Raw genomic sequence first — 15,569 nt, 5'->3', positions numbered from 1 at the left:
GAGGTGTTGTGTTGCTCAGAGGTCCTGGCTACCAGTCCCGCTCGAGGTCCTTGACACGAGGAATTACTTCGTTCGGAGCCTGTGACAACTCCTACTCGAAGGCCCGCAATCTTTGATCGCTTTCCGTTGGCAACAACTATAAGCTCGATGAAATGTACAGAATATGAATTACAAATGAGTACGATAATTAAAATTATACCGAACGACAGAATCTAGAGTAATGGCGCTCCGGGTCGTCGGGATCTTGAAACCTCACGTCGAGGTCGTTACGTAAGCAGCTTGTAGCAGAAGGATCACTTAGAGTCAGTTGTTAAGAGCTGTTGGTCGAGACCCTCTTATAAAGGGTGTTCAAGGCGCCTCCATCAGGCTCCAAGGCGCCTTGAATCCCTAAGTTTTATCCCGGAAATGACTCTGCGATGAAGCTTTGACCGCTGCCTTTTATCCATCTTAAGGCGCCTTCATCACTGTCTAAGGCGCCTTAAACCACTTGTTCAAGGCGCCTTTAGCTTCCTTCAAGGCGCCTCCAACCCTTCTAGACAGCTGGCTTCGGCTCGCACCCGAGGCGCTTCCAAGCTCCATGGAGGCGCCTCGGTACTGTTCATCCGAGGCTATTCTTTGCACTTTAGTCCCTACAAGATACATTAATCCCAAATATACCCTGCAGCACAAAGTTAGCACATAAAACATAATAATATAAGTGAACGACAATCATCGGACTGTCCGAGTCTGACTTCGGGTTTCCGACCGAAAACCCTAGGTCGACCCGACGCTTATTGTTCCCTCTACGGGGAACGCGTCCTCACCTACTCCACTCAGGATATTTACCTGATGCTAGTGCGATCCTCCAGACCGACTGGACTTTTGCTCGGTGCTCGATACTTCTGAACTTTCTGCTGGACGTCCGCTTCCCGGCTGGTCCAGTCTTTCACCTAGTTCGCGACACCAGGACTTTCCACCTAGGGTTACCCCCCTAGGACTTTTTCCTGAAGCACTCGACCCACCAAGACTTTCCGCATAGGGTTATCACCCCCTATGACCTAGGGTTACCACCCCCTAGGGTTTTCACCTTGCCTAACCACAGTTAGAGCTTTTGCCTAAGTACACTTAGGACTTTCCTGCAATCTCATTCAGACTGTTAGATCACTACACACCTTAACTTTGAATCCTTTGCCATCATCAAAACTCAGGTTCGATCGTCGGATGCTTCCCGCACCAACACAAACGAATCAAGGAGGGCTAAGAGAGATCTTTTGTTTGGGCAACTTCAAACCTTCACCATGAAGACCAATGAGACTGTAAGTCAAATGCACGGTAGATTCAAGGAGATAGTCAATGGGCTTCATGTAATAGGTGAGAAAATTGATAATCGGGATCTAGTAAGGTATGTTCTTCAATTCTTTCTTAGAACCACCTTATGAGCATCAATGGTTGATGCATATAAGGTTTCTAGAGATCTCTCTTTAGTTAAGCTTGATGAATTATTTTGCGAATTTGAACTTCATGAACAAGTTAATGTGTCTTCAAAAGAGAAGGGTATAGCTCTCATTGTAGAAAGGAAGGAGAAGAAAAAGAAGAAAGAAAAGAAAGTGGAATCCTCATCATCCAAATCCGAGCAAGAGTCATCGGATAGTGATGATGAAATGTCGGCAAGTGAAGTAGCTCATTGTGTTAAGAAGATGATGGGAAGAACAAGAAGATTCACAAGGAAGGATGTGAAGAAGATATTTCAACCCTCAAAAGGTAAAAGTAGTCAAAGTTCAAGTTTTAACATTAATGTCATTTGTTATGGATGTAACAAGAAATGACACATCAAGACAAATTGTCCGGAATTGAAGAAGAAAAGGAAAAGAAGAAGAAGGAGAAAAAGAAAAAGGAAGCCATGGTGGCCCAAGCTACATGGGATACACCAAGCATTAACTCATCAAATGAAGATGAGTTATGCCACGTTACCCGACATATGACATTTATGGCATTTGAAGATGACAAAGAAGGATCAAGTCAAGAGGAAGTGTCAAGTGAAGAGGATTCGCCAAATGAAGAGGAGTCAAGTGATGAATCATCAAGTGATAATGAGGTAAAAGAATCTCCAAAAGTAGAATTTCTTTATAAAACTATTGCTCATCTCAAGAATGCCTTCATTAAATCACAATCTAAGGTGAAGACCTTGAAGGGAAAACTTAAGTCTATTAGAAATGATACATGTATATCTAGTGAGTCAAGTATGCTCAAGGAAGAAAATGAAAGATTGAAAAATGACGTGGTTAAACTAAGAGCGTGTCTAGAGAAATTCACAAATGGATCCAAATATCTAGATATGATCATTAGAGACCAAAGAGACATTTACAACAAAGTCAGAATAGGATATAAACCTAAGAAAAAAAAAGTTGCATACATGTCTCTAATCAATAGTACTAGAAATGATGCACTTAGAAACAAAGTCAAGAAGAATCTTAAAGGCAAGGTAAAACAAGCTTGGGTACCTAAGAAATATTTGAATGATATTTCCGAATCAAGTGCATGGATACCAAAGAGTTGTGTGTTTTATGTTGCCTAGGTAGAGGAGAAGAAGGATGCAAGTATGTGGATTGTGGATAGCGGTTGCTCAAGACACATGACCGGTGATGTGAGCAAGTTCTCCATAATAAATTATATAAAGAAAGGAACGGTATCATTTGGAAATAGTGGAAAGTTCAAAATTATAGGTAAAGGTACAATTGAGGTATCATCTACAATTATCATTCATAAAGTCATATTGGTTAAAAATATGTAGTTCAATTTACTTAATGTTAGTCAATTATGTGATACCGGATACAATGTGGAGTTTCACCTTGATAAGTGTTTAGTTAAGCACAAGGGTCTTGAAGATGTTGTGTTAAAAGGATATAGAAAAATAAATCTCTATTATATTGATCTTTCATATGCTTCTAACTCTTCTATTAAGTGTTTGATATCAAAACAAGAGAAAGGATGGCTATGACATAGAAGACTTGGGCATATCAACGTGAAGAACATAGTCAAGGTAGCCAAGTTGGAGCTAGTAAAGGGACTACCAAAAATCAAATATATCAAGGACAAATTATGTGATGCATGCCAATAGGGTAAGCAATCAAAGTCATCACATAAAGGTAAAACTTTAATTAGTACTTCATTACCATTAGAATTATTGCACTTGGATCTTTTTGATTGTCATAGAACACTTTCATTGATAGGTAACAAATATTATTTGGTGATAGTTGATGATTACTCTAGATATACTTGGGTTTATTTCTTGAAACATAAGGGAGAAACTTTAGAAATAATCATAGGATTTACCAAGAGGGTAAAAAATGAAAAGAACATAAAAATTGATAGAATCCAGAGTGATGATGGTGGAGAGTTTGAGAATGTGAACTTCTCTATGTTGTGTTTAGAAAATGGCTATAAGCATGAATTTTCTTGTCCAAGAACACCTAAACAAAATGGTATAGTAGAAAGGAAAAATAGGGCTCTACAAGAGACGGCTAGGACCATGCTTAATGCATACTCATTACCTAGCTACTTGTGAGCCGAAGCGGGTAATACCACTTGTACATCCAAAATTGTGTCTTCATTCATAAATTTTTAGGAAAAACACCCTTTGAACTATGGAATGGAATGATTCCTTCAATTCATTATTTCAAAGTCTTTGGGTGCAAGGTCTATATTCTTAATGCCAAAGATGACTTGGGAAAATTTGATGCCAAGTCAAATGAGGGAATCCTAGTTGGATACTCATCTACTAGTAGAGGATATAGAGTATGCAATAAAAGAACTCAAACGGTTGAAGAATCATCCAATGTTGAATTTGATGAGTCTACTAGCACTTATCCTAGGAAATCATCTATTAATAAGGATATAATTGAACACCATCAAAATATTACTCAAGGAATACAAGACCTACATCTAGGGGGTATTGATCAAGGGGGAGGAAGAAATATTTCGGATGATGAAAAAAGTAATGGAAACAACAAACACCATGAAGGTGATGATCCCATTATTTCTAGGACCTTAAGGCATCATCAAGATCACCCTATTGATCAAGTAGTTGGAGATGTTGCACAAGGGGTAAGGACTAGATTCTATTTTAAAGATCATACTAGTCAAATTTTCCTAATATCATAATTTGAACCAAAAACAATTGATGAAGCCTTGGTTGATACGGATTGGATTCTAGCAATGCAAGAAGAGTTAAACCAATTTGAATGAAGTAATGTATGGGAGTTAGTCTCAAGACCTAATGGTAGTACACTTGTTATAACAAAATGGATTTTTAGAAATAAATTGGATGATCAAGGGAGAGTCACTAGAAATAAGGCTAGGTTGGTAGCTAGGGGGTTCAATCAAGTAGAGCAACTTGATTATGATAAAACCTATGCTCCGGTAGCTCGATTAGAATCCATCCGAATCTTATTAGGATATGCCGCTTACATGGATTTTAAACTTCACCAAATGGATATAAAGTCGGCTTTCCTAAATGGATCTATTAAGGAAGAAGTTTATGTAGAGCAACCATCCAGATTTGAAAATATAGATTATCCGAATCATATTTATAAACTTAAGAAAGCATTATATGGGTTAAAACAAGCTCTTCAGGCTTGGTATGAGAGACTTTCATCTTTTTTAATCTCTAAGGGTTTTAGAAGAGGGTCAATTGATCTAATATTATTTCTAAAGTCTAAGGATGGAGACATTTTTGTTGCCCAAGCCTATGTTGATGATATCATTTTTGTCTAAACAAATAATGAACTTCTTCAAGACTTTATCAAACACATGGAGAGTGAGTTTGAAATGAGTCTAGTTGGAGAATTGAGTTTCTTTTAGGGATTACAAGTCAAACAAACTAGTGAAGGAACTCATGTCTATCAAACCAAATTCGCTAAAAAACTTATCAATAAATTTGGGTTGGAAAATGCTAAAGGAGCATCTACTCCTATGGGGACTAATACCAAGATAGATAGTGATCAAGAAGGAAAATTAGTAAATCCAAAATAATATAGGAGCATGATTGGTAGTTTGTTATACCTAACCGCTAGTAGACCAGACATATTATTGGTGGTAGGAGTGTGTGCAAGATACCAATCATATGCCAAAGAGTTGCACTTAGTAGCGGTAAAGAGAATTTTGAGATACATCAAGAGCACTCTTAATGTGGGTCTTTGGTATCCTAGGACTCGGAATTTTGACTTAATTGGATATATCGATTCAGATTATGCGAATTGCAAATTAGATAAAAAGAGTACTAGCAGTGGATGTCAATTTCTTGGACCTTCCCTTGTAAGTTGGAGTAGTAGAAAATAACCTTGTGTGGCCTTGTCCACAACTGAAGCCAAGTATGTGGCCATGGGTGGTTGTGTAGCTCAATTCCTTTGGATGATGCATACCTTAGAGGATTATGAGCTCCACTATTCCAAAGTCAAGGTACTGTGTGACAATGTGAGCACTATCAATTTGACCAAAAATCTGGTGCATCACTCTCGAACAAAGCACATTGAGGTCAAACATCACTTCATTAGAGATCATGTGGCAAGAGGTGACATTGAACTAATTTATGTTGCCTCTAAATCTAACCTTGCCGATATCTTTACCAAGCCTTTACCCGAAGCGGAGTTCACCTCCCTTAGGAGAGAACTTGGTATGTGCCTTGTAGAATAATGGATTTAGCTTTGCATGATCCCTTGCTTGTACTTAGATATCATGTGAGATACTAGGAAGATGCATTTGGTTCATCATGTTAGTTATGATGCATTACTTTGAACCAAAATGACATCTAGAGACATTAATCCTTCATTAGATCAATCATTGGGAAGGTTTGTGCAAAATTAATGTGTACATCGCTCCTTGAACATGATTGGAAATTTACCTCAGTGGCACGAGTTTCATGCATACGAATTCGGATGAGATGTACAAATACCATACCAGCAAATGCAAAGACTGCATTATACTCCAGTGTACATGGAGCCTTCATAAATTTTGGCTCATGAATATACTACCTCCCTTAGCTAACTCTTAAACCTTGTGCCAATATTGGGATCCAGGACATTTATATATTTATATATATATTTTTCCCCAGACGACATTGCTAAGATATACCTCTCCACAAATTTTCATGATTTTTGAAGGTGTGTAGACTTCTTGGTGAGTTTATGAAATTGGCTCCAAAATAATGCTGACAGGAGTACCAGTTGACTGGTACAGATACCAGTCGACAAGTAATAGTAAATTTTACGAATAGAGAGGTTCTGTGAGTTTTTTGTTTCAGGCACCAGTTGCCTGATATACACATCAGTCGACTGGTAATCACATTTTTATAACTTTCTGCGTGACAGGCGACACGACGAAAACCCTAGTTCCATTAGTCGCCTGTCGTTGCTCGTGTTCCAGAGGATCTCCATACCGTCTCCATTCACCTTCGGCCTCCTAAAACCCCTCTCCTTCCTCGATCTACTCTCTCCTTCCCTCGTTGCCGACTTTGGCTTCCTTGGTTGCCTCTCGACGCCATCGACAATCCCTCAACTGCAACTGTGCTTTCTTCGTTCCTCCTTCGATTTCAGTAGCTATGGAATGAAGGTAACTCTTCTTCCACATATTTCTCAAGTTTAGTTGTGATTTAACCCTAATATTTCTTTATTGTGTGTCTCTTCTGTTGCACGTCTCTGCTTGGCTGCCTATTGCCCACATTTGCATTGCATTTCCATGATTAGGGTTAGGCAAAAATACAAAGCTAGCGAGGGAACGTCCCGGCAGTCCGCCCCGGTTCCTTCGACGGATCGGTTTCGTTCCGAATCCGAACGACAACGATTCGCCAATACTAACTTTTCTATGATGAATTGTCGGTATCTTAACCAAACCTATTTTAATGAAATCGTTCATGATATCATGGAGACCATTCTGTACTTTGGTTTAGATAGGTTGGTTTATTGCATGCATACCATAAATTTGGATCTGTGCAGGAAATTCTACAATAACCTACATCCCAGTGCCAACACAGGTTATGCATGGGTGTCTCGGGTTGGTGGGGGTGGACATTGAGTTCACTCCTAGCATCCTTCAGTCGTTTTTAGGGTGTAGGGGGTTCCAATAGCACATTTACATGTTTTCTTATTGTTGTTGAGCCTTTTACTGATTCATTTTCTCATCTATATCTCGAGGAGATCCATCAGTATTACTTTAATGCTCCTAGGGATCCTCTGAGGCGCATCTTTGATGCCACACGTATGTCTGCCCACAGTAACATCCTATACAAAATTGTTATTACATGTATCCTCCCTATTGTCACTAGAGGGCAAGACAAGATTCGACTACCCCATCTAGTCATGATGTATGCTTTAGAGCACCGGGTCGATATTGACATTGCTCTCCAGATCTTTGAGTCCATCTTACATTTCTCTAGCCCTGCCCAGGGTAAGTTATACATGTCATTCTGTCACATCTTGACTTCATTCTTTGCATCTAGAGGTATAGATGTCACTAGAGGCCAGTAACATCAGTTGTCTAAGGATTATGATCAGATTGGGTCCTGACAGCTATCTTTAGCAGGGATTGAGAGATGTCAGGGAGTGATGGTCTGGCGCGGTCAGGCTGCAGAGGACTCTGATGATGAGGAGGAGGCGGACGCTCCTGCTCTAGCTCTGGCACCAGCTCCTACTCCTATGACTGTTGAGGATCGGTTGACGCGGTTGGAGGAGATAGTATGTCAGGGTATTCAGGAGTTTCATGGTTTCCAACAGGATTGGGTCGTCTCTCAACAGCGTCAGACAGAGATGTATGAGATGATGCAACGCTAGGATTTGGCTTACCAGGCTCCTCCACCTCCTCCTTCTAGTGATGATCTTTAGGCACACTACCTCGGTCCAGTTAGTGTCAAGATTTGTTTTAGCTTTAGCTCTCTCCTGGTTATCTCGAACACTATTGCTACTATTCTAGTCTACTATTTTTCATGACTCTGCTAGTTGTATGATTGTTGTATGCTTCATATGACATTGATGACTACTATGCACTACTGTGATGCTTATCATTTGTCTATGGTTATCTTTGTCTTTTCTTCTTGATTGTTTTTGTTCGGTTCCTCCATTTCAGGATATGCCTTATCTGTGTGTTTTGAAATTTTTTGCTTTCTATACTTTTTGCTCTTGGAGGATATTTTGGTTTAAGGGGGAGGCTAGATTCTTGTTGTCATATACTTTCTCTATCTTTTTGTTGTGTGTCAAAGGGGGAGCATTATGTGGATGGTTTAAGTTAGATATATCATTATGCCTACGATTCATGTTATGCCTATACTTCATGGATATTATCATCTTACTATACTTTATGGTTGTTGCATGACCTAACTTAAACAAACTTGCCAAACATAAAAAAGGGAGAGATTGTTGGAGCAATTATGCTCTAGACATTGCTCATTATTGATGTTTGGTTAAGTAAGTTTAAGTTAGGCATTACTTGTGATCTAACATAAATATTGAGTAAGCAGACACGAAGAAAAGACCAAGTATGAAGACTTGGCAAGGAAAATCCCGGAGGTGCGACCTCTTGGCAAAAGGAAACTTAGCATGACAAAGCCAAAGGTAACACTTGAAGGCAAGCGCAAGGATGAGGAGTCATGGAGACAAAAGCATCCTAAGGGCGCAAGGCTGATGAAAGATGCTTGGAGGCATAAAGTCTAAGCTAAGGAAATAATTTAAGTGTGTAAAGTGATGTAAAATCTCAAACTATAAGCTGTTGTAATTCTCAAAGCTGTAAGGTACCAGTCGATTGGTGCCCACACTAGTCGACAAGTACCAGATAAACAAAACATACAAGAGGCAGACGACAGGACTGCAATCGAGTACCAGTCGACTGGTACCAGTTCCAGTCGACTGGTACCAGTTCCAGTCGACTGGTAAGTGATCGTTGTAGTGTGACGGCAGAAAATCTTACCAAATCTTAAGTGCCATTGAAGCGCATCAGTCGACTGATATGCATATCAGTCGACTGATGTCGGGAAAAACTATAAAGGTAATTCTTGGAGCTTAGAGAAAAAGAAGAACTACTGCGCTAACAAAAGTGCTCAAAAAGTGACTCCTAAGTTGCCAGAATTTCAATCTCCTCCTTCAAAACTTAGCTCTCATCTTGTAAAAGGAAGAGACAATTGTGTAAAGATTTCTCCACCTTCGCTCTTGTTTCGGAAAGGAGAAAGTCTTAGTGAAGCTTGATCGTGTGGGTGTGTGTCTTGGATTAGTCACCTCAAGGAGGTGGAGACCAAGTAAATCAAGGAGTTATCATTATTTTCTTAGTATTTCATTATTTCTATTCTACTCTATTTGCTTCCACTAACAAGTTGTAGGTGAAAATCAAAGAAAAGCTATTCACCACCCCTCTAGCCAAACGTAAAGGTCCTATCAAAAATCTCCATCGATCAAGTCTTGAGAGAAAGCACTAACTTACGCTTCTAGAGTAATCAAGGGAGAGTCCATGACCACTCGATTAAACTATTGTAAATATTCTTTTAAGGGTTCTTTGAATTTCTACCTGAGGGCAAACAAATCATGTGATATTTTTTGGTATCTTCGGCTAGTTGCAAAGTGTTGCATGAAGACAACCTTAAACTTTTCAAATGTTTGAATAGAAGAGATATGGAGTCTACTAAACCATCTATGCCCCAATCCCGAGAGCATGTCAAGAAAACTCGATACTTGATGCAATCTGTACAGTAATGTAACAAAGAAGCATTCTCAAATTTGCAAATGTGATCTTTGGAATATGTAGTATCATTATATTCTTCAATCTGCAACACCTGAAAGTGTCTTGGTAACTCATCTTGGAGTATGTCCCTCAAAAATGGAGGGTCTCGAAGAGCTTTCGTTCTACCATATCAAGAACCCTTTTCTCTTGGAGAATCCCGATGAGAGATTTCACTAGAAGATTCTATAAAATGTTCTCTCGCGAGAGACTTATCAATGAGTATGGGAGAAGCAATCTACAACATTCCCGTAAGACAAGGTACTTTTTGGTGTGTCGGTGTCACTTCAATTTATCGAAATCCTCTGTTGCCATGACGATGACATTAGATCTTCCAACATCATCCATCTTAATGCCCCAGTTCAAGTCTTTAACTCAGCTTTTCCTACAGACAACATCAATTTGATCTTGTTCATGAATACCAATGGGTGAATCACCAATGAGTTAGTTTTGTTGCCAACTTAATCACCTATCGCTGAATGGAAACGAGAATAATGGTGTGGTTCCATGAGCTTAGACGAAGGTAACCAAGAAGAAAAAGGTTAAAATGACAGCCAGAGGGTTCCCTAGTGCGCCCACTCCGATGCTCAAGTTAGAGAATGAAAAAGAAGAGCAATATTAGTGTTTAGATGTATGTGTGTGTATACCTTGAATGCCAAAAAGGACTACCTGTGAGTGCAATCGACCTAGGTTTGATCGGGTACAATCATGTTTTTGATACGTGTGTCAAAGAGTTTAAGTTAGGTTTCACATTAGTTTGATATGTATGTTTGAGTCATATAGGACTTAGTGAACCACACATGAGAAACTTGGTGCGGCCAAGTTTGGCTCGGGTCCTTGAGATCAGCGAAGGATGGTGCATCTGAGGGACCGTCAAATGAGGAGAAAAGGAGTAAGCCGAGGGAAACTAACTTTGAGGCAACGTGAAAGATGGCACAAAGAGGAGATGCAGGCTCGTGTGTATTTGAGGGATGAAGATCGAGGAAGAAGGCTTCAAGAGTGACTCCGGAGAGGATAAATATGAGTGAATGTAGGGGTCAGTTGACTGATACTGAGGCCAATCGACTGGTCCAAATTCACGAGGGCACAGAAATAGTTGTGAAAATCAATGGACTAGTATTGTAGCCAATCAACTAGTATACTCTAGTCAGTCGATTGGTATTGTAGCCAGTTGACTGGTATACTGTAACAATCAACTAGTAAAGAGTCATTGAACAGAATCATAGATTCTGTGGAGACCCATTGGCTATGTCCAACGGCTATACCTGTCGACTGATGTATGGACTAGTCAACTGGTGTAGGAAATGAGTTGACATGAGATCAACTCTTTTCCTCTCTATTTAAAGGAACTTTGGGGCATGAAGGAGGTAACTGATTCTTGTTGAATACTCCTAAGTCATTGCCCTCAAACCTCCAAGCCAATTCTCTTCCTCCTAAAACTAAATCTCCATCTTGTAAAGAGGAAAAGAGCTTTTTGAAAGGTTCTACTCCACCGAGAAGGAGTAAGTGTTAGCTAGAGTTTGTCAGGAAATCATCCATTGACGGATAGAGATCGTCCACCTTATGGACATGCCATAGAGTAGGAGCTTTATCTCTGAACCACGTAAATGAACGTGTAGTGTGGTTTAATTTCTTGTCTTTGTAGTCTTTAGATTAACTTCCTTTAATTTATATTATTTGTATTTTCATTACGTAACTAACCTTGTAGGAAGTTAACAATTTGGGATAAACGGTATTCAACCCCCCTTCTAGCCGGTCTAAGATCCCCAACACTATCTTTTATAGAGAGATGACAGACTTTTTCCTTTCGTTCCGATCTTCACATTATCATTATTTAATTTCTTAAATAATCCAAGACTTATTCACGCCACTGTCATTTTTTCTAAAATAATCTAAGATTTATGTGATAGTTATCTTTTTCATAAAATGGTCTTGCATTTCAAATCAAGTCGCCAAGGAGACGGGAGATCAAGGAGTTGGGATGTCGAGGAGTCGAGATGTGCCCAAGATGCCGAGGTACAACCAAGAAGTCGAGGTGCAACTAAGAAAAGAAGTTGGGGTGCACCCTAAAAGTTGGGGTGCACCCAAGAAATCGAGGGTGGACTCAGTTTTCCCTTTGTTGGAACCACCATCTCAATAAAATCGCCAACTTCTCTTATCCATGTGATGCCCACTAATTACCCTTCGGATCACTCACATAACACACATACTACAATTGAACTATATGTGAAGTTGGGGTACTACGTCAAAAGTCACCACACTTCTTGGATTTGCTTGGTAGATAGAATATGAGATCGAACTGTCTATCCTAGAATTAGTTAGGATGTAAGATCTAGATACTTGGTAAAAAAATTGTAAAACAGGATATACCCTCGGGGCTATGAAGTGATGGTAAAAAGTGAGATGAACTCTTTAGATAATAAGATTTAAATCTCATCTATGACATATTATATTTGGGAAGTTTAAAAAACATATAACACTATATCGATTCATCTCTGCTTCCTAATTACTTTAGTAATTAATAGAAAACTTCGATAATATTGGACCGGTCATCTCCAATAGCATAGTAAGAGCAAAAAAGTTAAACAGGATATCTGTTCTACATATTGATTGTCGTAATCTGTGGAACCTAATATCAATGCAAGGTTAAACAGGATGGGTTTGCCATGAGGACACTAACTTTTATTCTGTTTTTTTTTTAAGTAAAGCTAAATGAACTTTCTCACATCCACTTACAAAATATGATCTACCTAAGAGGTCTTACAGAAAACGTCTACGTATATATTCGAAATAGAGTGATGATAGAATAGTAATTATTTTTCAGATGGATGAGATAACGGAATTGAGGAGAATCTAAAAAAAAAAAGACAAAGAAATCTCATGATTTTCTGAAAAATAAAACTCTATTACTAGTAGAGGGCTAAATCCTCGTACGATTAAAAAGTCTCCATGCATAACCATGGACAAAGCTCGATTCCGAATTTTGAATTAAAAATTATGACCTTTAAAATTCAAAAAGTCAGGTTGTATTGATCTCCATCACATAGTACACTATTATAATTGCTAAACAACGGCCTAGTCCCAGAATTGAAAGCTTAGGCTGTACAAAAGACGGTTTTATTGATCAATTTTCCTTTTTATGATCAATTTTCCTTTTAAACTTTTAACAAACACATATATGGCCAAAATAGCCTTGCTGAATCCATGCATGTTGTTAATAACTCGAGGAACTTGTTGTACTCCATGAGCCATCAATTCTTGTAATTGCAGTCTCAATCTTGTCCTTCAGTTGAGCACTCCCCATTTCATCACTCTGCACACAAATATCTTCGTTGAATTATATACACATATACAGATTTTTAAGTCGATCTAGAATGCTATGATAATTTCCAGTTTAGCTTCAGAATTTTGATGTGAATGATGGCGGTACAGTATGGATAACCAAGTCTTTTTGTCCAGTGGATGCATGTTACGCGTGCTAATGAGAAAAAGATATACACATAGATCAGTTTTGTCCTATGTGTAATAACACCATTTGAATCAAAGTTGTATTCCTCATAAATGAAATATAAAATATAGTTTTTTTAATTGACGAGAAGAGTCATGTGTTAAATGAGATTAACATGGAAATAGGAGAATTGGCTTTGGCCGGGAGTTATTGGCCAACCCCCTGGAATCATGGTGTTGCTTTTCATTGTTGAAGAGAGAACTCCTAGAGCTTTCTAGCACTCGCATCACAGTTGGTTGAAGGCCAGTTTTAATAAAAAAAAAAATTATCGACTTTTAACATGTTAAAATTGTCCAAGGAAGGAAGTTTACAGTACCTGAATGAACAGAGTATGCAAGAGGCTGCCGGCAACGCAGGTGATGTTGGCTGTGATGACCTTGATGTTGAAAGACTCGAATAGATCGCACAGCTTGATCATGGTGTCTCTCTTCTTGTTGCAGGTGATGCTTATAACCATGGTTTTCTCCCCAACTTCAGTCACTTTAAGCTGCACGCGATGCCACCAAAACAAATCATTTGCTGAATTAGAGAAAGTCTCTGTTTTTTGTTCACGATCAGAAACTAAAAAGTGTAATGAAAAAGAAAAGCGGAAGGGGAGAGCATGTTTAGTTACATCCACAACTTGGATCGGTGGCGAGTTGGGTGAAACTAGAGCAGACGCAGTTCTTTTCTTCTTTCTATGCACGAGGCGCAGATTATCATATTGCGCAACGTCGTCAACCGAAGTTAACTCTTGTTTGAGTTTTGATTCAAGCTCCGATATCTCTGCTTCCATCTGCCTTTCTTCTTCTTGAAGCTGCACAATGTAATCTATCGCGTCTTTTATGATGGACGCCTTGTTCATCTGAGTCGTTCACATTGATAAATAACTAACTATCAGATATTAGAAAAGAGAGAAAACAAATAAAAAAAAAACAACCAGGCGAGTGGTGAGGTTTTACCTTGGTGATTTTGGGGACGATGCTTCGCAGCGCGTAAAGTTTATCGTCTAGCTTCTTCCGGCGATTCCTCTCCATGGCAATGGTCTTGGCCGGCGGTGGCGCCGTGGCCGGCGGCGGCTCCCTGGCCGGCGTCGGCGAAGAGACACCATCAGGGGAACTAGAACCATAGTAGCCAGCGGACACGGCCTCCTCAAGTCCCCAGCTGTATAAGAACAAAAGAGACGTTAACCCGGAAACAGAGTCACTGCACAGATGTCGTAGTTCATAAATAACAATACTCTCAGGTCGATTCCAATTAAAGAAGAAATCAAGAAAAAGAACAATCAAGAAAAGCAAAAAGATCCTGATTTTGTTCACAAAACCATTTCTCCAATTCAGGAACCTCGATCGACAGATGAAAGAATGAAGGAGAAGAGATGGTGGCCTGGATGAGAGTGTGTACCTCTCCAGCTCTTCGAAGTCCACGAAGCGCTTAGTTTCCCAGTAGAAGTCGTACTCGGCATTCATGTCGTCCATCGCTACGTTCCAGTCGATAGTTGTTGGACTAATGGGGGTGGACGGAGGAAGAGAGATGGCTTTTATAGGGAAGGAAGACAGAGATGGTCCTATATCTGTTAGCATACGATGAGTCTGAGTCATTTATAGCGAGTAATAACCGGGATGGTCCTAAATTTATTTCTAGCGAAGGAATCAAATAGTTTATATTGATAAATCCTCTGAAGTTAGAGAATCCCCTCAAGTCTTCACTTTTGAAAAATACTTCAGGCTAATCCACCGCCTATGAGAATTAATAATAAACATAGCCTCTGTTAATAATAAAATAGCTAAATTAGCTCCGGCATAATTTATGTCATTTTCAATGATGACCTGTGAAATTAAACATAAGAAAAAACTAATAAATAAATAAATAAATTCTTTCTTATTATTATGTATAGTATTTTAGGCAAAATCAAAACACGTTCTAAATTGAAGATTCCTTTTTCAAATTAAAAAAAATAAATAAATAGATATCTCTCAATAATTTCATTTCAAAAATATCATTTTGATTCTAGGTTATCATTACTATAATATGTAGAAATTATCGGATAACTGTTACCATATATTTAAGATGAGTTTAAAATTTAAAATTTAAGATTTATACCTTGTAAAATTTATCGAGTAATTGTTACAGTGTGTAGATTCAGTAGTTACTATGATGTATTTAAGATGAATTTAAAATTTAAGATTGTAGCAATTATATAATAGTTTGTACAACTGTTTTAAATTGATTTTGATTAAGTTTAAATTATGTTGGCTATGCTCACAAAAAGTATTTCGATATAAGTGTTTAGAGACTTTAAACCTTAAATTTTAAATTCTAAACTGATTATAAACACATTATAACAATT

The 15,569-nt window shown here is 38.7% G+C and overlaps 1 protein-coding gene across 2 annotated transcripts; it reads right to left on the bottom strand.

Annotated features, from left to right (window-relative positions):
• Nucleotides 1–12,735: 12,735 nt before the first annotated feature.
• LOC122042381 (transcription factor bHLH35-like) lies at nucleotides 12,736–14,826 on the bottom strand. Of its 2 annotated transcripts, XM_042602593.1 has the most exons (5): nucleotides 14,624–14,821; nucleotides 14,182–14,383; nucleotides 13,854–14,084; nucleotides 13,557–13,727; nucleotides 12,736–13,045 (listed from the first exon to the last, which is right to left on the bottom strand). In XM_042602593.1, the coding sequence occupies exons 1-5, from the start codon at nucleotides 14,818–14,820 to the stop codon at nucleotides 12,947–12,949; spliced, it is 900 nt and encodes a 299-aa protein (XP_042458527.1). In that variant the 5' UTR covers nucleotide 14,821; the 3' UTR covers nucleotides 12,736–12,946. The 2 variants fall into 2 exon arrangements, with proteins under 2 accessions (XP_042458527.1, XP_042458449.1); XM_042602515.1 differs by having other exon boundaries at nucleotides 13,557–14,084; nucleotides 14,624–14,826.
• Nucleotides 14,827–15,569: the final 743 nt, after the last annotated feature.

Source organism: Zingiber officinale, chromosome 1B (assembly GCF_018446385.1).
Source record: "Zingiber officinale cultivar Zhangliang chromosome 1B, Zo_v1.1, whole genome shotgun sequence".
NCBI lineage: Eukaryota > Viridiplantae > Streptophyta > Magnoliopsida > Zingiberales > Zingiberaceae > Zingiber > Zingiber officinale.
The sequence above is the reverse complement of the archived record's forward strand: the minus strand, read 5'-3'. Positions and strand labels throughout refer to the sequence as shown.